Genomic DNA, 22410 nt, shown 5'->3' with positions numbered 1-22410 from the left:
TTTCACTTTTTTTTTACTGTCTTACATTTTATGTATAGATGCAGGGATTCACTCCAAAATGTAAAAAGCAAAATTGTGCAATGCAACAGCAGCTCACATTTAACACTGGGTAAGAAATCAGCCTTTAGATTTGTTATCGACTACTTTATTTGTCATTTCAAAATGTTACATTCTCCAGGCAGAGAAAATTATAAACTCATTCATAAAATAAGCTATTTTGTAAAATGTTACACAAGAGAAAACGTAAGAAGCTTGTAAGAACATTCAAATAGGCATATATGCCGGCTAATCTACACACCAAAAGAAATTAAAATTGAATTGAAAAGGCCATTCATGAGGCCTGTAACAGTTTTAATGTGCTTGAAAAATTCTGAGCTTAGAACAAAGTTGGGGTTATTTTCAAAACACACACACACAATCAGATAAATACATAGCAGGAAACTGGCTGCTGGGAAACAACGGCTTATACGATGTCTCGGGTTCGTCGGATGGCACAGCACAAGAGCATGCTGAAGATCATACCAAAGATCTGTCAACGACAAAGTCAGAGTTTAATATCTGATGCCAATAAGATGAGGTATTAAACTATAAACTATAATCTTTTATCTTTTAAGATTCTTGTCAACGAATGAGCTTAGATCTTAAGAATTCAGACTCACCATGATTACTCCAATACCAATTCCAACACCTCCAATAATGTGAAGCTTAGAGGTGAACACTTCTTCAATGGCACTTGGGCAGCTCTAGAGTTGAAAAAGGGTTTAAGAAACACTTAAACGTAACGTAGTAAAACAAATTTGCTACTCATTTCATGTCTACATTTCACTGAGGAGTATTTGCCAGCTACATTATTTATAAGCTTCTGGTACCGTGGTGACAAGGTTTTCTAATCCCTCCTTTTTCGGGCAGATGTCAGCAGAGATATCAAAAACTGTTCCTGTCGGTCCACAGCACTGCAGCTAAACGCACAAAAACAGTGATTTGATTAACTTTCATTAAAGAATACTTAAAGCGTTATTGTTATTACTCTTGTTGTTCAAACAAACTATGAAATCAAAAACTTACTCCAAAATGAATCAATCGCAGCGTTTCCTTCAAACCATCCTGTTTTGTTGCTTTGTAGTTGTTGAAAGTCTCCGTGTAGAACGTTTGGACATCTGACACGATCTGAGTTAAACACAATGAGAAAATTAGCAAGAAACAAGACAAACATAACATTTCAAGCATCCTTGAAGTATGAACATTATCCACCTTTTCTTGCTTGGACAATCCCCAGATTCCAGCAGCGACCTCTGCCGCAAAAATGATGAGCAGGAAAATGAAGAACTGGAGAGAAAAAAAATCTTTGCATTAACAGCAATAATGATGTACACGGCCAACGTTGGTATTCACGATGCACAGTACAAACCATACACATGGGCCCTATTTTAACAATACAAGCGCATTCATGGTCTGACCAGGGCTCTTCAACAGGGGGCCACGGTGAAACTACAAGGGGTCCGCTAATTACAGTTTGCTTACAAACAACTTTTTGTTAAAAATATAAATCATGGGTACAGAAATAGTACAACCAATGTTCTCTTTAGGCTGTGTACATGCATGACACATTGAAACTCCCAAGCATTGCAATTTTAACCTGTGTGGGGACAAAAACAATCAATCGGGCAGCAGAAGCGATAGAAGAAACGTTACGTCTGCATCATAAAAACGGTATTGTTAATGTAATGTCTTCATATAATATTGCTGTGACAATAAGGGTTGCTTCTAATTTAATACCTCCGTTTACACATTTAGTATAAGGGGTCCCTACTCCATGCATCTCTTATCTAAGGGGTCCTTGCCCTGAAAAGGAAGACGACCCCTGGTCTAAACATATTGTCCCGATTCTCCTAATGAGTAATGGGTGTTTTTTGGCCATAACGTGCATTAAACCAATCAGACTCATCTGTCATTCCCTTTAAGAGCCAGTTGCGGTCACGCTATGGCGGATTCGCTATTTACACCACGGAATTTGCAAAAGTGACGACTGGCCACTTCTCCAACTTCTCCATATAGGAAACGCATCTAGTCGTGCGTGACGTTAAAGCATGCATGCAGACCATCTACAGGACAACCCAGATTTTTATATTTTACATTGTAATCCATTTATTTTTTATGTTTGGCATGTTTGTGTGCTAATGTGCTTTACTCTGTGTAATAACTAATGTGAAAGCATGCTGTAGACCCGCCCAACAGAGCATTTTCTACTAACGCGCTCTCTAACATATATATATATATATATATATATATATATATATATATATATATTAGCGCCATTGACTTTAGACCAGGTCTATGGCGTATATTTGGGATTTTCAGATCCTCAAATAAGCAACCAGCACACCCAAGTGAGCACAAATGCATTTGCCATTTAAACAACACGGAGCAGGACGGGAAAATGAGAACTGCGTCGGGCTGAAACTAGCAAAATCACCTGAGCTGCGACTTGCCCCGAGTGTACGATAGGGCCCCATAATTCTACATACAGGAAATAATTGATCTAAAACCAGCGCTAACATATGCCTTGCAACTTCAACCTTAATTTTAAGTCGATATGATCAGAAATGTTTGGGTAAGCAAATCATTGGCTAGGAAAATGCTAAATAAGGGAGTCTCACCAGTCCTAGCATGAATGAGGATTCTTTTATTGCTCCACAGCATCCGAGGAACCCGACCACCATCATAACGGCACCCGCCACGATGAGGATATAAACCCCTGAAGCAAAAACAACAAAAAAATTGAAGATCATTCAATTCAAAGACCCTTGCAGCTAAAAAATATTTTTCAATAACATCTATTTATTTCCTAGTTCCATTATATTCATTTAAATTGATTGTTTTTGACAGCAGGAACAAGTTAACAGCTAAAAAAAAATGTTGGCTGCATAAATGACTACAGCTAGCTAGTCGACTGAAATAAAACCAAAGCATGCAAAAAATAGTCAAAACAAAAGCGTACTGTGCCACTTCCATGGAGACTACCTGCTTTTCTGGACCGCCTGGGTTATTTGGCACTACAAGACGGCCCCTTTTTGACACATTTGACAGCAATTTGAGCCCTTGCCTACCAAACTGATCATGATTCTGGGTTGGTGGGAGTTAAGAATCCCCATTCTTGAGAAAAGAAAGTAAACCAAGGCAAAACAAAAGTAGGTGGGGAGGGAGAAAACAATGCGAGTTCTGTTGGTGAAGAGGAGAAAGGCAGCTCTGTGTGGCATGATGGAAAGGGGCAGGCAGCTGGCATCATGTTAGCCAAACACAGACTCATCTGAACAGCATGGCCATTATAATTCACAGAGCCTCCCCTAAATATAACACACAGAAACAAACTCAACCTACAAAAATGCGGCAACATTGTCGGGTTGTCTTTTTCCTTTTAGAAGAGCTTTGAAGAACATCTTTTAATATGCTGGGATGCTGAATGTGTTTATTTTGTTATGTAATCACTAGTCAGGCGCCTGGGTTTGAGAGTACTTGAAATAAAGCTGATTGTTTAAGAAATGTTTAAAGGATCCTTAATATCTGTATGAATATTAATGAACAGACCAATTTCATGATGATTGTTAATCTTCTGGTTGTACAGAAAAACTTTCTTTCCTTCTGCTGATTCATCTTTCATTCGTATAATTTCAGACATCCTCATACCAAAAGTTGACGAGACGCCCATTCAAGTGTCCGGATTGGGTGTGTCCTTTTTAAGACCTGATCTCGCTGGTGATAAGGGAAGGTATGGAACGTGAAGAATGGTACATGATTTTTGTCTCGATAACCGTTTTATAGGGGCATTCACGCTTGTACAACACATCTAGATTTGAGGATGCTGGTAGCCAAATCTCACCTGTCAAAAACACAGTTGGGGAATCTTTGGAAGAAAAGAGTCCTTCAGTTTTCTCATCAAAACGCAGCCAGAGACCAACGGCCAAAACTCCTGTACCAGCCAACTGGAAAAACAAGAAAAGAAAATGTTATATATAACCCAATGCATGCGGCTGAGTGACCACACAGTAAACAGCAAACTACCTTGGTCACATAAAGTATAGCCGCAGGCCATGCATGGCATTATTTACAAGGGAGGAGCACACAGGAAGCACAAAACCAAATATTGTTATTCAGAGAATGAAGTCTAACAGGCCCTATGGAACAAAGGCATTTATATGCACTGAAACTGACCCGAAAGCTTCCACAGGGTCTTGCTTACACAAAGCAAACAACGAGAACGAGATATGCAAAAATATGCGGCATAAACTGCAGTTCATCTTGCCCAACCCGTGTTGTTTCCATGACTGTACAATGGTGACATGGCTGGGTAAGATTTGGCTTTTGTAATCAACCTGCTTCTACATGTTTAAGCAGACAGTCCACCACTGACACACAAAGCCTTTTCAACTACAATGTAGCCGCATATTAAAGAGGACATGCCAAAGGACATGAAAAAGTATGCAGTTTAAATTCCCATTCACCACCCACCTATGAATTCGTCCAAAGGTTTGGTCCAAACGTTCCTACAGTGCTTTGAGTAAAGATAAAACAAAAACACAGCAACCATTCTAGCTTAACCAGCTCCCAAAACTGTACCACCCCCCTTATGATTCACAGTGAGTGAGTCAGTGCGGTGGAGAGTCAATGATTCCCAAAAAGATCCCGTCTGATCCATCCACACAGAAATCCCATCACCCCATCCAACGAACTCCACCCCAATTCATTACAAGTCGGCAAGTGTTAAAGTTTCTTTTTACTCTTTAAACTTCCATAAAACAGTTTACAAAACGTATTATTGTGATTTCCTGAACACACCTGATGTTTTGTTAAGGTCTAAGGTCCAAACAAAGCAGTTGTTTGAAAACAATGGTTAATGTTAACAAAGCGAATACCACAACAGTCAGTGTTGTTTTATAAACAGGAAAGTGAGCAACATCAATTTAAACGAGTAGCTTATGTCTCTAACATAATATTTGTGAATTATACACTAGGTACTTCAACTGTAATGACAGTCATGTAAAGTTGTCACGAGTTATATTGAAGTTTTAGGGGATTAAATCTGTCAAATCCCTTTACTAAAGCAATTTAATACAAGCTTAATACTATACTAATTTATGTTAAGAATAATATAAAACGCTGTATAAATTTAACAGGCAAGAGTTAATTAGAAAAGCTAATATTACTCTTCAAATCAACAGGAATGAAAACATCTCATAAATATTTCATATAACATCTGATAAATATTAATATCATAAACAGTTGAAAACTTGAAGACATCCTATATTCACAGGTTTTCCACCTGTTTTCAGTCAACGTTAGATATAACCGATTTTATTTACACGAATATTCGCCAATCAACTTTTAACATGGTTTTCAGTGTGTTGGGCGCGCATTGAAATCAACATGTCACACAACGTAAAAAGTCACCTTATTGCTTATCCCCCAAACTTCCTAATTAAAATATCTTATATAAAAGTTTTAAAACTTGACATATAAAACCACCACACGAGCATATGTACAAACTATTAAGTCCAAACCACACCTCGGTCACGCCATTTCAACGTTTCCGCTTTAGTGCCGTCGTAACCTTGCATTTCAATCAGATTACTGATCTTTAAATACATGAACACCTTACCCAAAAGATGAAGTTGAAGACAAATAGCAAGTATTTGATGCAAGCAAATCCACCTGCAGCCATGTTTAAACCGTAAAAGTCAAGACAGTGTCGAGAAAACACCTGATACTGATATGCGTGTCACCACCTTAACACCTAAAAGAGTGAACAAAAAGAATTCCTACAGGCCGCACCCTCTTATGACTCACCTGGTTTCGTCGAAGGGAAGCAAATTATAGGGGGCGTGGCTCACCGAGTATGCGACAGCGTGGTTGCGCAGACAGAGCAGTGCATGACATCAAAGCTCCGCGAGGGCGATTAGACAGAAGTACTGTCAGTCACTCTCGCGTTACTTTGACGTCAAACGCCGATCGGTCAGAACAGCGCTGCATGAAGTCGAACACGTTTGTCGAAGGTTAGGATCTGGTTTCGTTCGGAGAAGGGGGCGTGTTTTTTTTTTTTTTAGCTGGAAGTGCAGTAAGGGCAAGCATGAGAAGCTACCAACAACCACGTGGATAAAACAATAGTCCAGAGAAAAGCACCAAACTTACACAATTAAATGTAACTGTTTCAGAACACATGAATGGAATTATAAAGTATAAAAGATCCACATAAATGCAAAGCTTCCCCAGGGGGTGCTGATCTTTGTCTCCAATGCTTTTGTTAGTTTAAAAATGTAACTCAAGCAGGGCCAATGGGAAATCAGGACACATTGTCCCTTTGCTTGACACATTATCCGTCTTAAAGTGCAAAGAATGGACATTGGTCATTTAAAAGACGGCAGCACATTAAGGTTGGATGTGATTTCTCATCTTCCAACATAAAAGTGAGAAAACATGGCCACCAAATAGTCACTGGTTCAAATGTAAATTGTGCTATATGTACCTGTGCTATTTGCAAATGTAAAAATATTGTATTCATTTCTATTGCATGCGCTATGTTGTCTATAAAAGTTTACATTACATTTATAGATCTATGGGCTATCATTTTTGGAAGCAGGAGGTTGGTGAAGCTCTGACATGTTCCTATTCCTGTGTAGAAAATTCCAGCTTTTTCATGAATAAATTGGCCAAATAAAAATGTCTGAAAAAACAACATAATAGTTTGTTTCATTTTTAACAAGTTTTGATTTTTTATACCGGGTTGGGCAAAACACCTCTGTTTTTGCTTCTTGAAAAGGAAAACAAAATTAAAGAATTTCTTAAACTGTTAGACGTAGGCAAACTATGCATACATTTATCCATACAGTGCCCAGAAAATAAAATAGTTGAAGACTAAAATAGTTATATGTTGAAGACTTTGCTTTTAAACAATTATTATTGTAGCCTATTGCTTGTTATTCGTTCCTTGGTAACCATCCTGGAGATTACAGTCCCGTAATGTAATGAAGAGTCAAAATCAATCTCAAAATTAAATTACAAAAATGGTGGACATTCATGTTTTCCTGTGACCAATTGGTTTTGATGGTTGAACGTCACCATACAGTACATATTTAATATAAATAAATGAAACAACCCATAGTAGGTTTACTGTGCTTGTCTTTCAAAACAACAAAAACAGATATCAGCCAAAACAAAGTTGCTACAGTCTTACATTTAGGTATTAATATCTGTTAAAGTATTTTCAGAAATTGGATGGTAAGGATCAAGGAAGTTTAGTCACGTTAAACTAAACCTCATTTATATTAGACACCATTTTGTGTGATCTTAAACATACAAACCTCAGTTTGAAAATAAACATTTATTCATACACTCAATAAATGTGCATGTTTGTGAAATGTATTGAACTCACCCAAAATACAAAATTAAAGATAAACAAGATGTATTTGATGCATTGTTCTCCACTGGACAAAGCTGCCATTGCATCAATCCAGTTTATAATTCCAATATACAGCGACAGAAGTCTCCTTCTCGATTTTTCAGATGTTCGAAATTCCCTAAGGTCTCTATGTGCGCTTGTGTTGCTAGTCTGTGTCTTGCTGCTGCTGCCCTGAAGGGCTGTGTCTGTTTATAACTGGAAACTCCCACCTCCCGTGTGAGAAATAGAGGAGCTTCCAAGCCTCTCTGTCTGTTTGTCTTTTTCTTTCTTTCTTTGTTTTTCACTTACTGCTCATTTTATGTTAGCATGCATTGGAGACGTGCTTCTTAAATTTGGTCCTGGGGAACCATATTTTGTAAACGTTCCATTTAAAATGTCTGATTAAAATTATGAGTTCTAAAATTATGAAACAAAATGTGCAATTGTTGGTTTGGACAAGCAGTTGTACAGAAACGATTACAAAGTAATTTGTTTGTGTAAAATATAGAAGTTGACATAATTTACTAGCACTTGGCCTGTGGTTGATATCTTCATTTCCATTCATATATTCTGTGGTTTGTTTAGAGGATGTGGTGTTACTGCCTCGCAAAATACATGAAAGTTAAAAGCTGAGTGTGTTAGTTCTTGAGTGCAAAGGCCCATGCTATGTAGCATGACGCTGAGAAAAAATGCAGTTGACATCGCTTATGTTTTTTCTTTTGCAGGTTGAGAGCATGGACAAAAATGCTCTCTCATTTGTAAATCGCTTTGGATAAAAGCATCTGCAGAATAAATAAATGTATATTTAGATCAATGTAATTGTAATCATTTAAGAAAGGCTCTCTGGTGACCTCTTGCTGAGAAATAAGAGGGTTAAATGGATTATTGTAATACTAGAAATTACGCAGTCATTTGCACTTAGTCAGAAACCCACACAGACATCAACACTCAGGCCCAGAAACAGGTTGCCTCCACAATAATGTGTTGGTACTAAATCCCCCAAAATTGAGTAGGACTTAAATCATATTTATTTTAAAACATCACAAACCACATGTGGGATTCACAGAAGGCAGATAATACACTTAATTAACATGCACTGCTACCTTATGCAATGATTACTCATGGCCGGCTTCAACACTGCATATTTGCTGTTCTGTTTACAAAGTCTCTTAAAAGCTGTGCTCTGTCTAATTATAGAAGTTCTGTCCTTTGATTGATTTTTCCCAAAGCTGGTGGTGCTGGTGGTGCCAGTTGTGTGGAGGCGAGTACAGTGAGGATGACAATTTTGTTTAGAGCAAGACTGTTTTGTGCTGAAGAATAGAGGCCATTGTCAAGATTTGAGCGGCGTACTTTCTCTACCCCCAGTGTTTTGACATTCATCCATCTCTGTCTGTGATGAATGTCAGCCTTAGCAGCCAGAACACAATGACAATCACACTTCCACTCACACATGAGGATATTTAAGTTATAGTTGCTAAATGAAGCTGAAAGTCCACATACTTTATGAAGTTCCGTTCGGGGAGGCAGATGGCTTAGAATTGAGTCACAATTCAAGAATGATTTCACACTGCATGATTCTCACCTCTGCATCCCAGATGCTCATTAAATTCAATGGCTTCTGCACACATAGAGCTCCAAATTGTTTAGGTATGAAATCCCACCCTTGCAGACACAATACTTGACCTCAGAGTGACATTCCGCCAATGATCTAATTTTGAAGGAGAGGCAACTCAAACAATGTGTGGTTCTGTAAACACTGAATTTGTGTTTGATGCGTGTGGGAACTGGGAAATGTGCAATATGTGGACATGATTTGTCGTTAATAAACAGCACATGAATGTTGTCATATATTGAACAAAAATATGGTAAGGCATTAAGGAACAACATGACCACATCCTAGTGGCATTGTCTTTGGAGATATTTCAGTCATAAAAACGACTGTTTTTTGTAAAGTGCCGAATGAAGCAGAGATTTCGCATTCCCTTACAGTGACTCTGAAAAAAGTATTTTTTAAATAATATATTTTAAATGTATGTTGAAAAGCCTTGTTCTCTTCTGTGTATATTTGCGTTTCAATTGTTCAGACATAAGTCAGCACACTTTTACTAAAAACAGAAAACGGGACGTGAAAGGACTGTATATCTCTCTTTAAAATGTCTCTGTGTTTATCCGAGCTCAAAGAAAGTTTTGGCTGAAAGGGTTTAGTGGTGGGTCATGATGCTACCAGCGCCCTCTTGTGGTTCTCAGACATAATTACTTTCCATAAAAAAATGTTGGTAAATAAATATTCACAAACTTTAGGAAATCAAATTTTGATTTAATTTATATTATAATAACAATAACTGACATTTATAAAATATGTGATGTAATTAGCGGGCGATATTTATTATTGGCCACATGAGGGCACACACTGCTAAATATCTGCTAAAATAAGAAGCACAACTTTTTTAACCATGAAAGTGCACCAACTGTAAATCATACCAATCCCCATAAACCGCTTTGAACTCAGATAGGAGCTGTTCCAAAATAACAGCCACGCTAATGTATATGTGTTGTTTGAAGTGTAGCAAGATTGATTTATTTTATCTATTTGCTACGATGCCAAGTATCTCATGAAAGGGTCCTTTCATCTCTTTGTTGCAAGGCCCACAGACGTTTATTCCATTTACATTTACATTTAGGCATTTGGCAGACGCTTTTATCCAAAGCGACTTACATTGCTTTTATCCTATACATTTTACATAGGTATTTGCAATCTCCTGGGAACGAACCCACAACGTTAACGCAATGCTCATACCACTGAGCTACAGGAAAGCTTTCGTATTCCATACGTTAGTGTGTAATTTGCTTACAACTGCTTTTTTTATAATTTATATGCTAAATCTATCCCAACTGTAAGTTAACACTGATAACTGTATTACTAAAGGATGACTGTGAGTAAAGCGAAAATATACAAGAGTATTTAGGCCGATTTAACAAACATGCATATGAAAAAAAACGTGACATGCTTCCCATTCTTGTTTCCAAGAGTAAACAGAGATCAGCTGTGTGGGTGAGTTTTCGAGAGGCATAAGCTCTGTATCTGAATGGTGGAAATTCCATTTGTCTTCCCAGAATATATAGGGTTGTTTGTTTAGTGAGGAGGGACTGTGGTGCTTGAGACCTGAAATCAACTTTTGGCAATTTCCACCATGGATGGATAGAACGACAGATGATGTTGTGAAGACTTCTTTTAATTTAAACTTCAGCTTGTGTTTTGCATATCAGCTGGCTCTACTTTTTGGAATACATTTATAAACAGGCTCAGTTGTTCTAAATAACACGTTGATAGATAATAGATAGGGCCTACATTATGTGGCCAGGGTGCACAGTGAATGAGGTGAGGCAATTGTCCCTGTGCATCTGTGTGGTTAGCGGGCTTTATTCATCCTTGACAGAAGGTCCTGGAAATGAGTTAAAGTTTGGCACAATCATAAGCCCTCGCTCTCTCAAGCACTCATGGTATTAAATTAAGCCTGACCAAAGCCTGTAGAGGATTTTGCACCTTCACAGTCCCCAGTCTTCCTATACCTGAATGTACTTCAGCTAGCCGGCTCCATGGCCGTGAATAGATCCTCTTCGTTTGCTGGTAAGTCAGGACAACCCCATTCACATATAATTGCCTACACATAGTCTTACGATGCGTTAAAAAGTCTCCACGTGACTTTTGAAGTACACCAGTCATCGCGCGTCATATAACAAATGCGCTTTGGATGACATGCTCGTGTTATCGACACAAAGTGTGTAGGTTGTTTTCGATAGATTCATTATTCAATGATAATGATCCAACTAGGCCTATACATAGACGTCCATATGTTTAATTCAAATATTTGTGTATGGTTATTATTTATATCTGTTAATATAATCATTTCTGTTTGCTTAAGTATTTATTTAGGCGCAAAAAGTTGTATTTATAAAATGTGTTTTGAATATATAAAATGTTGATTGCGTAGTAATATTTATTTGAGTTAAAATACGTGTTTACATTATTTTATTTTTACCACATTTAGGGTAGAATTGCATTCGTAAACGTGGGAGTCTGTTTAAATAAAACAAAATATTTTATACATAAACTATTATCATTAGGCTACCATTATTTATTAGATTATAACTATTGTTTATTTTATATTTTAAGTGGGTGTTAAGGCAATAAATTGCAAATAAAACTTTGCTTTTTCCTATAAACAGATGCGGTTCACTGTGTTGTAAGCGGAGTCAGCGCTGCGTTGAGCGAGTCTTCATCTATATACAGTGAATTAGTGGATCTGACTGGAGCTGAAGTTACACCCCACACATTTAAGGATTCTTTTGACCTCATTGAAGAGTCTTTGCATCATGTGAGTCAAGCGTCCATGCGCAAAAGTGAGCTTGAAAATAATGATGGGGTTTAATAAATAAAACAATTTGGACATATTATAATATGGGTAACTGACTCACGTGAAACTGTTTTGTGTCTCCTCTGAGTTATGTGTTTATTCAACACTGTAGCTTCATGATATTACCCCCTAAAGAGAATTAACTATTGTCTTATTGTAATAAATACTGATAAATAATGTATTTTATTCGGATTGATTGCCATTTGTAAAACCATCGTTTCATTACAAATAGCATTGGTTAAACTATGGTAATTCTGGCAAAACCACATGAATACCATTGCTACCATGATTTTACTAAAAATAAAACCCAAAAGCTATATGGTTTATTTGTTATTAACAAATATTGAGACTTCTCCTATTAACAATAGGAGATCAACACAAAATGCTGTTGTATATTTTTGTTTGATACGTTTTAAATCAGGAAGAAACTGTAGACACATATTCACGTGTTATTACAATTAAAAACGGATGTGTGAAAATATTCGTAATTGTTTTCTATGCGTCTTGAGCCTGTTGGCGAGTCCATCTTTACGCACGCACGCGCGCGCGCCCCTCCTGCGCTCAATGATGCGCTTAGGCGCTTGGAGACGCGCAGGTACGTCTCGAGGGACAATTAGACTGAGGCGAATCCGAAGTTTCTGTGGAGATGCGTTCTGTTGTGCGTGAAGCAAAGCTTTGCGCTTCCCAGTCGACGGTGCCAAACTAGACAGACGGATGGATTTCATGCTTTACGAGATAGATGGATAAACAGAGAAGATGGATGCTGACGTCTGTGTAGGCTGACAGGAGAAACCGAGATGCCACCTGTAAAACGCAGAGGAACTGTTGGTGTCTTATCGTGTCTTTTTGTTTTTCCTGAAGGGTAACAACATGTTGCAAGCAAGTGATAACAAGATACATGTGAGTATGCATTTGATATTTAAGTATTATCAACAGTAGGTTACTATTGGAGTACTTGTAGTATTACACAGAATAAGAATACCCCATAAATAACAGGTGTCATTGAAACTTGTCTATTGCTTTCACACTTTCGGTCTAAATTTCAGTGCATTGAGAGCAGCCAAATTAAGAAGCAGTAGTCTGACCTACATCTATCCTCACTATACACCCTCCCCTTTCTACCGATGTTGAATTTGATATGCGCAGACACACTGATCACCGAGCCTGGAAACATTCAATTCTCCCTCTCACCTGTTCAGGTGGCCAATAACCTCATGGATATGGACCAGGACCCACGTAAGCGGCTTTACTTCTCTGATGGGCGAAGGAAAGTGGACTATGTGCTTTTCTATCACTCCCGAAAACGTTCCTCTGTCCGGGGGTCCCCTAGTCAACATAGACTGTCCATCATTTCCAACGGGAGTTATCCTTTAGGAGTGGATGAAAAAGACCCAGAGGGAGGAAAGGGGGAACCTGCAGGAGTGGTTTTGGACATCGGACCCACAGACCCAGGTGATGGGGAGAAAATCATGATCCGAGAGGAGTTTGAGGGCAATTTAAAAGATGCTGGGCTGGAAATTGAACATGATAAAGAGGTGAGCAACATCTATAAATTTCAGTTTTTATTGTGCTTTATTTCTGATCAGGACAAGCACCCCTTCAGTTATGAATTCATTGGTTCATCTTTTTGGGAAATATTTAATTGGGTGAGTTGAGTTTTGTGAGATCCATATGTGGTACACGCTTTATAGAAAGCAGTCACTTTAGATAAGTTATGAGAAGAAAAACAGTAGTAGTAATCTTAAGAGCGACCATCACTGTGCTAAGCGGAGACATTTTAGTAAGAAAATGAGTAGTTATTTTATTGTGTTGATATATATAGTATTTTGTTTAAAATGGTAAAAAAGTCTACCAAAGTCTGGGTGTTTCATGGGCTACTCCTCTCTGCATGATAACAGCAGCCTTTTAGGTTTTACCACGCAGCCTTGGACAGTGTTACCATTGCACAGGGCAGTAGACCAACTTGGGAATCATCCATGTATTATCATTTTATTATAGTATGTAAGCCATTAGCCATTTAGCCATTTTTCTTTTTTAAAAGCATTTATTTATTTATAGATTTACAATAACAAAGCAGTGGTATAAGTTTCTCATGACAGCATATGAAATTACCAACCGTACAATTATCCATCAGCTGGTAAATAGAGAATTCATTGAAGAATGATGACACCAAAGTAAACAGTAAGCCAATACTCTTTAATATGGTTCTTTATCAATAATTGGACTGTATTTGTATAGGATTATTGATGGTCCTGAAAAACTATTTTTTTCATCGTTTGCTAATGAGTTGTTCCATCTGGGGAATCAGGTGAACTCTCGTACTACTTAACGTCAATTAGCTTTCATTTAACGTATTACTACAGCACAGAACATGTATGCTTTTGTGCATCGTGGTGTTGTGATGTCATATTTCTGTGTTTTACACTTTCTTTGTGTGGTGATTAACTGCTAACGCCTGTGGTGTGAAGCCAAGCAAGATAATAAGGCTGGTAATAGTATTGATTGTCAACTCTCGCGCTGAGGAGCGGAGAATTGGATGTTGATAGCACTCTTAGTTAACTTCAACCTAGTCAGAATAGGATCACATTTTCACATTTTAAGCATCCCCACCTCTCCATCACTGTCATCTTACGCTTTATCTGATCATCAACACAGAGGTGTTTATCATAACTATCATACACCCGGTGCGGTCATTACATAACCAGGCGGTACTTTGAGGTGAGCTTTCTAATTGTTGCAAATACCTGTGATCAGGCTGTCTGAATTATTCAATCGCTAAGGGAAGTTTGTTTGCAGATGACGTAACGTCTTATGTCAGAGCTGTCTGGTGTATTGACATTACAGAGAGTTTTGTTTTTATGCTCAATGCTCAAGGGGATGCTAGCTGCTCCTGGCATCACGTTTCATTGGCAGTGTAGATATGTTTGTTTGTCGCAAGAGTCCCAGTCTGATGGATAACATTGGTATCCAATAGGGGCAAGAACTGCCAAAATATCAACAATCCAAAGACATTGTTTGAAGACATGTCAATTGACACCAAAGACCGTACGGTGCGTAAGAACACTTCTTGTTGTTGATGCAGGCTTTTATAGACAATTTATGTATTTTAAAAATCATTTTCCCATTGAATCCTGCCTTGATGCCCGATGACTCCTGAGATAGGCACAGGCTCCCCGTGACCCGAGGTAGTTCGGATAAGCGGTAGAAAATGGAATGGAATGGAATTTTCCCATTGATCGAAAAAAATTAAACAGGCTTACTGCTCAGGGTGTGAGCTCCTAAATCCTCTGAATCACTTATCTAAATTATATAATTTTTTATTAATTATGCCAAATCTTAAAGACAGGGTTTAGCCTGCCACAAGCATCCGTTTCTGCCAGCCGATCTTCGGAAGCCCCACAAATGTCAATCGCAGCCGGTTTCTGTAGCGATGCCTCTCGCTCAGCCTGCGCTCAAATCGACCTAATTGCCTTACCCTGCTGAGATGAAGTACTAATTGGAATATCTTATCCTAATTAACCTTCTCACATCCACATGTTATTTTTATCTCTTCTTTGCGAGTGAGGGTATTGGAAAGGGCAGATTTAAAAAGAACCTGGGGTGTTGGGACGCAGGGGATGGAGGAGGATGTCCTCAGGTTTCCATCATGTCTTTCTGTCTCATCACTCTCATCTCATCTCTCTCTCTCTCTTTCAGTTTCGTCTTCCTTTCCTCTTAACACGTGCTTCTTTAGATGGCATATCTGACCACTGCCAGACGGATCCTATTACTGGCATCTCTCTATGGACAGAACGTAGCTTCAGTGTTGGGTTTCATGGCTACAACCTGGGAAAATGAGATCATTTCAATACCCCCCAAGTTTATGTAATATATAGTGTATTTTATGGGCTCTGTGGTGGGCTCGATGACAGTTGATTGACATTGATATTGTCTCAAGGTAATATCTTGGGATCATTTCACACTGGTCTCTATTGACAGCATTTGAAATGACAGAAGGCCACCTAAAGTGTTAGAAACGCCCTCCCTGGTTTTTATAAAACAATGGACAAACAAAGTTTACTATTCCTTTATTTCTAAGTGAGAGCTTATTAGATTATCTTTTGAACCATTTATGTTACAAGTGAATGCCTTAAAGCTTTTTATTGCTTTACTGGACTTCCAAGCGGCACATTAAACAATGCTCAGTTGCTTGTTTTTGTGATTTTCATACAGTATTCACTCCATTTGGGTGTAGTACATCTAATTTATCTTTTCATATCCACTTCACAGACCAATTTCCACGGGGATGCCTTCATTCGTCTTCATGCGCCTTGGCAGGTGTTGAGCAGAGAGGCGGAGTTTCTCAAGATCAAGGTGCCCACCAAAAAGGTGAGCACCTTAATACCTCATACATAAGTCCTTTCCGAGTCCCAGGAGACACTTGACACGCTTGGGACATCCTTGTGTTCCTCACAAGTGCTCAGACGTCCCTCCATGCGTTATTCAAGGTCTCTAATGCGTGTATGGGTGAAAGCGAGAAAGTACAAAAGCATGATGCAAGTTTTGGTTTGTTTATGACTGCTGAATATGGTATTTCGTCTTATATTCAGAGTTATGAGTTGAGGGAAGACACAGGTCTGGTCGCCACCATGAACGAAGTGTGGCGAAAGATAAATCAACCGTTCCAGCCTAAGGTGCCCCATCAGGAGCAGGAGCACAGTCGCACAAAGTTCCTTTCTCACTGTTTCTCCCGGGACAAACTCCATCTGTGAGTCTTACTTCGTGCGGGTGATGTTGGGTTAAATATGTGTTAGGCTCTTGGATTGAACATGGATATCTCATTATTTCTTTTGGATTCTTTAGGTACAACATCAAGTCCAAAGACACATTTTTCGACAACGCCACAAGGAGCCGAATTGTAAGTCTGTTTTGCTCTGGTTGTGAAAGTGAATTTGTTCTGCTGGCATGGTACAGTTTGATATGTGTTCTTTGGTTGTTGAGCAGAGTGCACGGTAGACAAGAGGGAACACAAGTTATTTGCTACCAGCAGGAGGTTGTGATCTCAAGGCGCTCTTCTAGGAAACCAAATCCCAGGAGAGTGTTCCAGGAGCAATTTAAATGTTTATTGTTGTCTCTCTTTCTCTCTCTCTCTCTTTCTGTGTGTTTTCCCCAGGTGTATGAAATCCTCAGACGTACTGCCTGCACACGGACCTGCCAAACCATGGGTTAGTAATGTGTTAATCCATAACCTTAACCAAAGGGAATCCAGAGGATAGTCAGGTCCAGAATGATAATTTTGGATGGGTCAGGGTGCAACACAAGCCCACACCATATGCTCCCTTGGACTATGCCACCACACAGACGGACCGCCAGGGGCTACCGGGAGAGCAAGGGTACCCAGCAGAAGGGATGGATGCATGCTCTCTTTATTTCTCTCTTTCTCTCTCTCTTTTTGTTCACACTTTCACTCTTTCACTCATACAAACTGGGTCATAAAGTTCTGGGATTGGGATCGGAATTGAAGCCGGGTCCATTGAGGTTAAGCGAGGGGGGGTGGTGTTTAGTGGTGGTCTTTTCACCATGTTGCTGGGGAACGACTTTATTAATTGAGGGCTAATAACCAGAGCGTACGTGTCGTTCCTTTGAGGACTGATTAATTACTTTGATAAAGCCTGTGTTCCACATGTCAGCCTTCTATCGCCTCGAGAACTTTGGCTGCTGGCTTTACGAAAGCAATGAAGTTGGGTCACGTTAAAGTCACAGCAGTCGTTGTTATTCCCACAGGCGATGTCGAGTATTTTGAGGAGCTCTGTTTATTTTCTCCCAGGTATCACCACGCTGATAGCTAATGGCGTTTATGATTCGGCGTTCCCACTGCATGATGTGAGTTGTTTTTGTGAGGTGTTTTTTGGACACCTCTTTTTTTCTCTGAGCCAAATATCTGTTTAGTTGAAACGTGAAGCACGAAACAGGTTTTTGTGTGATTACAGGGAGACTTTCGTCCCACTGGTCAGAATGAAGTAAAGAATGACAGACAGGTACGATGCTATTGGAAATTACATTAAAAAATGCTGTAATAATATTGCTATGCCAAATATCAATATTTGAAGAGCAAGGAGGACTCTGCTGATTCCAAATTCTGTATTTGTTTCAGCTGTTACATGATGAATGGGCCAGATACGGTGCTTTTTACAAATATCAGCCTGTTGATCTCATCAGGTAACCCTTTGAATCACTTTGCCTTACATTTAAAAAACTGCAGAATGCATGCATTTAAAATCCACTCGATTTTTGACCTCAGGAGGTACTTTGGGGAGAAGATAGGTCTCTACTTTGCCTGGCTCGGTCTCTATACTCAGTTGCTGATCCCTGCATCTGTGGTAGGCATCATCGTGTTCTTTTACGGCTGGGCCACTGTGGAAACAAATGTACCCAGGTACGTGGCAATAATGCCCTCCGAGGGTCTGTCTTGGGTGGGCGCAAAATAGTTCCAGGCATAGACTGAGATTACACCTATATTACAACGAGGAATTAAAAAATGAAACAAACAATGTTCTAGTATTTATTTTGCTGATGTTTTTTCACACGTTTAATTGATGGTGAAATGAAACGTGTTCTTACGGTGTGTTCAGTATGCGTTTGTAACTGAGACCGTCCTGGGGGAACAGAGGGGAATATTGTGATATTTTTAAATGTCCGTGTTGGTGTGAGTACATATTGAGCAGTCGATTTTTTGTTTGAAACTGTAATGAACCTTTTCATTCATTAGAGTAATTTGGTAGTTCTTAATGTACTACATTTTACATATTTGCATTAGGCACACACCCGTGTATCTTAAGCGACTTACAATGCATTAAAAAATATAGTTTTTTAGATTCTCTGGGAATCTAACTTGTTACCATCTAATGCAATGTGCTACGAATTGAACTGCAGGAACATCAAACAGCTTCAGGAACATGAAAAAAGTGTTGCATTTTTAAGTGATATTTTAGACGCACGTAGATGAACATGCTGCATATTAAGATCATAATTAATTTATGTTGGACTGTGGCACACCATGTCTGAGTTTACGTATGTTGTTTTTTGTTTCTGCCAGCCAGGAGATGTGCGATGAAAATCAGAACTTCACCATGTGTCCCCTTTGTGATCGCGCATGTGACTTCTGGCATCTGAGCACCGCGTGTGGCACAGCGCGTGCCAGCCATCTCTTTGACAACCCGGCCACTGTGTTCTTTGCAATCTTCATGTCCCTTTGGGGTACGACACAAATTATCTTGCTTTTCATTGTCTTTTTTATCAAATAGATCTTTTGCTCGCACAATTGAATATTCAGTTTAGATTTTCTTGTTTAGATTTTACATACATGTATGCATAACGTGCTGGCTCACATCTGCTATCCTGCCCTTTTGAACATGAGACCAGCTTGAAAGGGGGTAGCATTAATGAATAGAAGTATCTCTATAGTGATGGATATGAAGTGATGTTGAATGGCCAGAGAGTAGTGTTACCTTTACTGTCACTAACTGTATCCCAGGCCTGGCTGATGGAGGCATTGTGAAGGCGATCAAACCCTGACACTGTCCCGTCTTTTGCACCTGAATGGGGTAGCAAATGATATACATTATTACTCATGAACAAGCCCCCAGCTGGGTGCAGAGAGAATGTATAATATGCTCATTATGTTTTGAGATATGGGAAGCTATTTTAAAACAAACGAATTGTCCAGGTCTTGTTTCACAAAAACGTTTAAATCTCGTGTTATTATTTACTAATCCCCTAGCAATCCAAAATCTTGTGAATCTTGTTTTCCTTTTGCATAAAATAAACAATGCACAATGCAAATGTCACCATACAGCATATGAGCAGGGTCTGTCAAGCTTTGAAACAAAAAAGCACCAAAAATTACTAAGCACATTTTTATGTGCCGTATTAAAATGTACAGTGTTAACATTTCTCGTTCTGCACACACTTGAAATATTATTCAGAAGACAACGTTCATGATATTTCTTTAGGGCTTTGTAGATTCTGTTTAACTATATTGGCGGCTGACAGATTAGCTCAAAGCTAGCAATTTTTAATGAAGCATCCGTAAACTCCTCCCTTTCAACAGTCAGTCTGCTGCCAGTTCAATATTAAAATGTAACAGCTGTTTTTATACATCCAATCAAATCGCAGAGAAAGACGAAAGCCACGCTCACCATTTTTCTCATTAGAAATTCCATTTCACTCAGAAAAAATACGGAAGTAAAAACGATCGCAACTTCCGATTCATGGGGACTTTAAATGTCACATGGGCTACTGTATGTGGGCTGTAACCAGCGTGTTTGAATGAGTCATTCAAGATTACAGTAAATACTTGTATAAATGCGAGTACACATCCCTTCATGCTTGTTTAATGTCGTTTTTTATAACAAAAAGTATGTGGACTATTTCAATTAAGTAGATTTTATTTTCTTAGATATTAGTTTTGCTTCAAAGGTTTACAAAACATAAACTATTGGGGATTGCTTTCAATGTAATTAAACACAAATAAGTAAATCGTTTTTGGTAAAACCATAGTAACAGTAAATGTATAATGTTCTTACCACAATGATTATAGTTTGACCGTGGTATTTGCTGTTACACTATAAATACAATACAATAAAACCATATATTTATTTTCGTCTTATTGTATGGCTCAAACTTATACCTACTTCTACTTTGATGTGCCAACAACTTTGGTATGACATGAGAGTGAGTAAAAGATGATGGAAGTTATGTGAAGTAACTCTACAATGATTTTGTCAATGGGAAATGATTCATCATATGACAGGGTTTAAATCTTTACCCCATGAACCATCTTTTGCTTCTGTGTTTCTAAATGGCTCGGCTCTGGTAGACTGAGTTGAAAAGACTTTCCTGTCAGTACTCATTTACTGTATGTATGTCTCATGTGTTTTTCACAGCGGCAATGTTTCTCGAACACTGGAAGCGTATACAGATCAGTCTGAACTATAGCTGGGATCTGACAGGCATGGAGGAAGAAGAGGTAAACACACAGTCACAAGAGATCATACCTCTAACTAAATCACGATTATGCGTGTTGACAGATCTGGATTTAGTTTTTAATGACGCTGTATTTTCTTGACCATCACAACTTAAAATGACTAACACTGACTGTTGTTTGATGTGACAAAATGGTGAGGTTTTCATCCGACAGAATTAATGTTTATCTCCCATCACTATCTGTGAATGTACCCGTATGTGGTCTCATGAAAATATGGACTCACCGATTTGTTGTCTTAACTTGTTTCTCTGAATGCAAACTTTCCTGCCAGGAAAAAGCGAAGGTTTGAGTTTTAATGTGTGAAACACTTTTCTGCTCTCTTGATTTGAGTATGCCCTTGCGTTGTGTCCTTGTGTTGCCCTGGATTTTGACTGCTGTGAATGGTTTGAAACTCCACTGTCTCCAGCCATCTTCTGGTTCTCGATCCGAGCAGGACAGCAATTGCCTCTTTGTCCTCTTGTCTCCAGGAACATCCCAGACCCAAATATGAGACGTTACTCCTTCAGAAGAGACAAAGAAAGATGAAAAATACGAAGAATAAAAATGAGGTGGGTGAAACTGCTCCTGAGTAGCCTACATTTCAGCCCGGTGCATGTGAAAATCAAAAAATGAAGTGTGTCAATTTTGCATCTATAATGGCACCAAACTACATTGCAAAATGATTTTTTCAAACAATCATGTGTATTTAAACATTTTTAATACACTCTTGCCTCTCTGTCATTGGAAAAATAGAAATAATGGTTTAAACCATTGTTGCTTTTTTTGTGCTTCATCAAAGAACAAGTTTAAAGCACCACAGAGTGTTAATATCCAGTCTCCACATTAAACCTAGATTAAAACGGTTATTTAAATAATAAAAAAGGACACACCTCATATTTAAAACGATCAAAATAAATTGCATTGCTAAATAAGTGTTCTGTTTTATCGAAAAGAATCAAAATAGGAACTGCCATGGTTGTGGGGCAAAGAGGGGGCTGCCAAATGCTTTGGGCCTTTAGCACAGTCTTCCCATAATGCACCCGATGCTGGCCTAAAGCACTTAGTACCAGTGATTTAAGGCCTCGTAGGCTATGCTTTGCCAAATATATAAAATAGGAAGTCATGCGGGTGGGATGTTGAGGGAGATCTCTGAGCTGGTGGTGTTTTTGGAAAATCTGATTTGCATTGTTAGCTAGAGGCTGTTTGCTAGAGTTTTGCTCTCTGTTTTTAGCGTTTGTGTGATGGTTAGGATCTGTGTGTTCCAGCCTGAGAAAGGTGTGGAGGAGACCAAGGAACTTGGGAAGGACAAATGGAGACAAAGGTTACTGTCAGCTATGGCTGCTGGGAATCCGGTAAATGGTCCTCTCTCCCTCTTTTTCCCAGTCTCACTTCTAACTCTCCAGAGCCTTCTTTCCACCTGCTTGTGTTAAAGTTTCTGTATCACTCTGTAGTACTCCCTAGTTGTGGGGTTGGAACTTTTTCTTCTTTGCGCTCTGATGTCATTTGCTCTGTTTGTTCAGTGGTGTTGTTGAATTGAATTCTCACTGTTGGAAGATGATGTA

General features: G+C 38.8%; 2 protein-coding genes across 4 annotated transcripts in view; one reads left to right on the top strand and one right to left on the bottom strand.

Annotated features, from left to right (window-relative positions):
- Positions 1 to 129: 129 nt before the first annotated feature.
- cd9b (CD9 molecule b) lies at positions 130 to 7618 on the bottom strand. Of its 2 annotated transcripts, none has more exons than XM_056749347.1 (8): positions 7424 to 7618; positions 3878 to 3980; positions 2658 to 2755; positions 1252 to 1326; positions 1066 to 1167; positions 870 to 959; positions 660 to 743; positions 130 to 529 (listed from the first exon to the last, which is right to left on the bottom strand). In XM_056749347.1, the coding sequence occupies exons 1-8, from the start codon at positions 7490 to 7492 to the stop codon at positions 464 to 466; spliced, it is 687 nt and encodes a 228-aa protein (XP_056605325.1). In that variant the 5' UTR covers positions 7493 to 7618; the 3' UTR covers positions 130 to 463. The 2 variants fall into 2 exon arrangements, with proteins under 2 accessions (XP_056605325.1, XP_056605326.1); XM_056749348.1 differs by lacking the exon at positions 7424 to 7618 and adding an exon at positions 5654 to 5813.
- Positions 7619 to 12419: 4801 nt separating this feature from the next.
- ano2b (anoctamin 2b) overlaps positions 12420 to 22410 on the top strand; it is a 34305-nt gene continuing 24314 nt past the window's right edge. Inside the window, exons 1-14 of one of the 2 annotated variants that reach the window (XM_056749070.1) lie at positions 12420 to 12744; positions 13044 to 13379; positions 16114 to 16212; positions 16434 to 16591; positions 16687 to 16741; positions 16997 to 17048; positions 17651 to 17706; positions 17814 to 17861; positions 17978 to 18042; positions 18125 to 18259; positions 18920 to 19080; positions 20769 to 20851; positions 21337 to 21417; positions 22114 to 22200. In XM_056749070.1, the coding sequence (XP_056605048.1) occupies positions 12715 to 12744; positions 13044 to 13379; positions 16114 to 16212; positions 16434 to 16591; positions 16687 to 16741; positions 16997 to 17048; positions 17651 to 17706; positions 17814 to 17861; positions 17978 to 18042; positions 18125 to 18259; positions 18920 to 19080; positions 20769 to 20851; positions 21337 to 21417; positions 22114 to 22200 (1446 nt within the window). In that variant the 5' untranslated portion in view covers positions 12420 to 12714. The remainder of the gene's footprint in view (positions 12745 to 13043; positions 13380 to 16113; positions 16213 to 16433; positions 16592 to 16686; positions 16742 to 16996; positions 17049 to 17650; positions 17707 to 17813; positions 17862 to 17977; positions 18043 to 18124; positions 18260 to 18919; positions 19081 to 20768; positions 20852 to 21336; positions 21418 to 22113; positions 22201 to 22410) is intronic. The other variant, XM_056749071.1, reaches the window with a different exon arrangement.

This window comes from Triplophysa dalaica, chromosome 5 (assembly GCF_015846415.1).
Source record: "Triplophysa dalaica isolate WHDGS20190420 chromosome 5, ASM1584641v1, whole genome shotgun sequence".
Classification (NCBI taxonomy): domain Eukaryota; kingdom Metazoa; phylum Chordata; class Actinopteri; order Cypriniformes; family Nemacheilidae; genus Triplophysa; species Triplophysa dalaica.
Note: the sequence above shows the minus strand (reverse complement) of the source record. Positions and strands in the feature narration are given on the sequence as shown.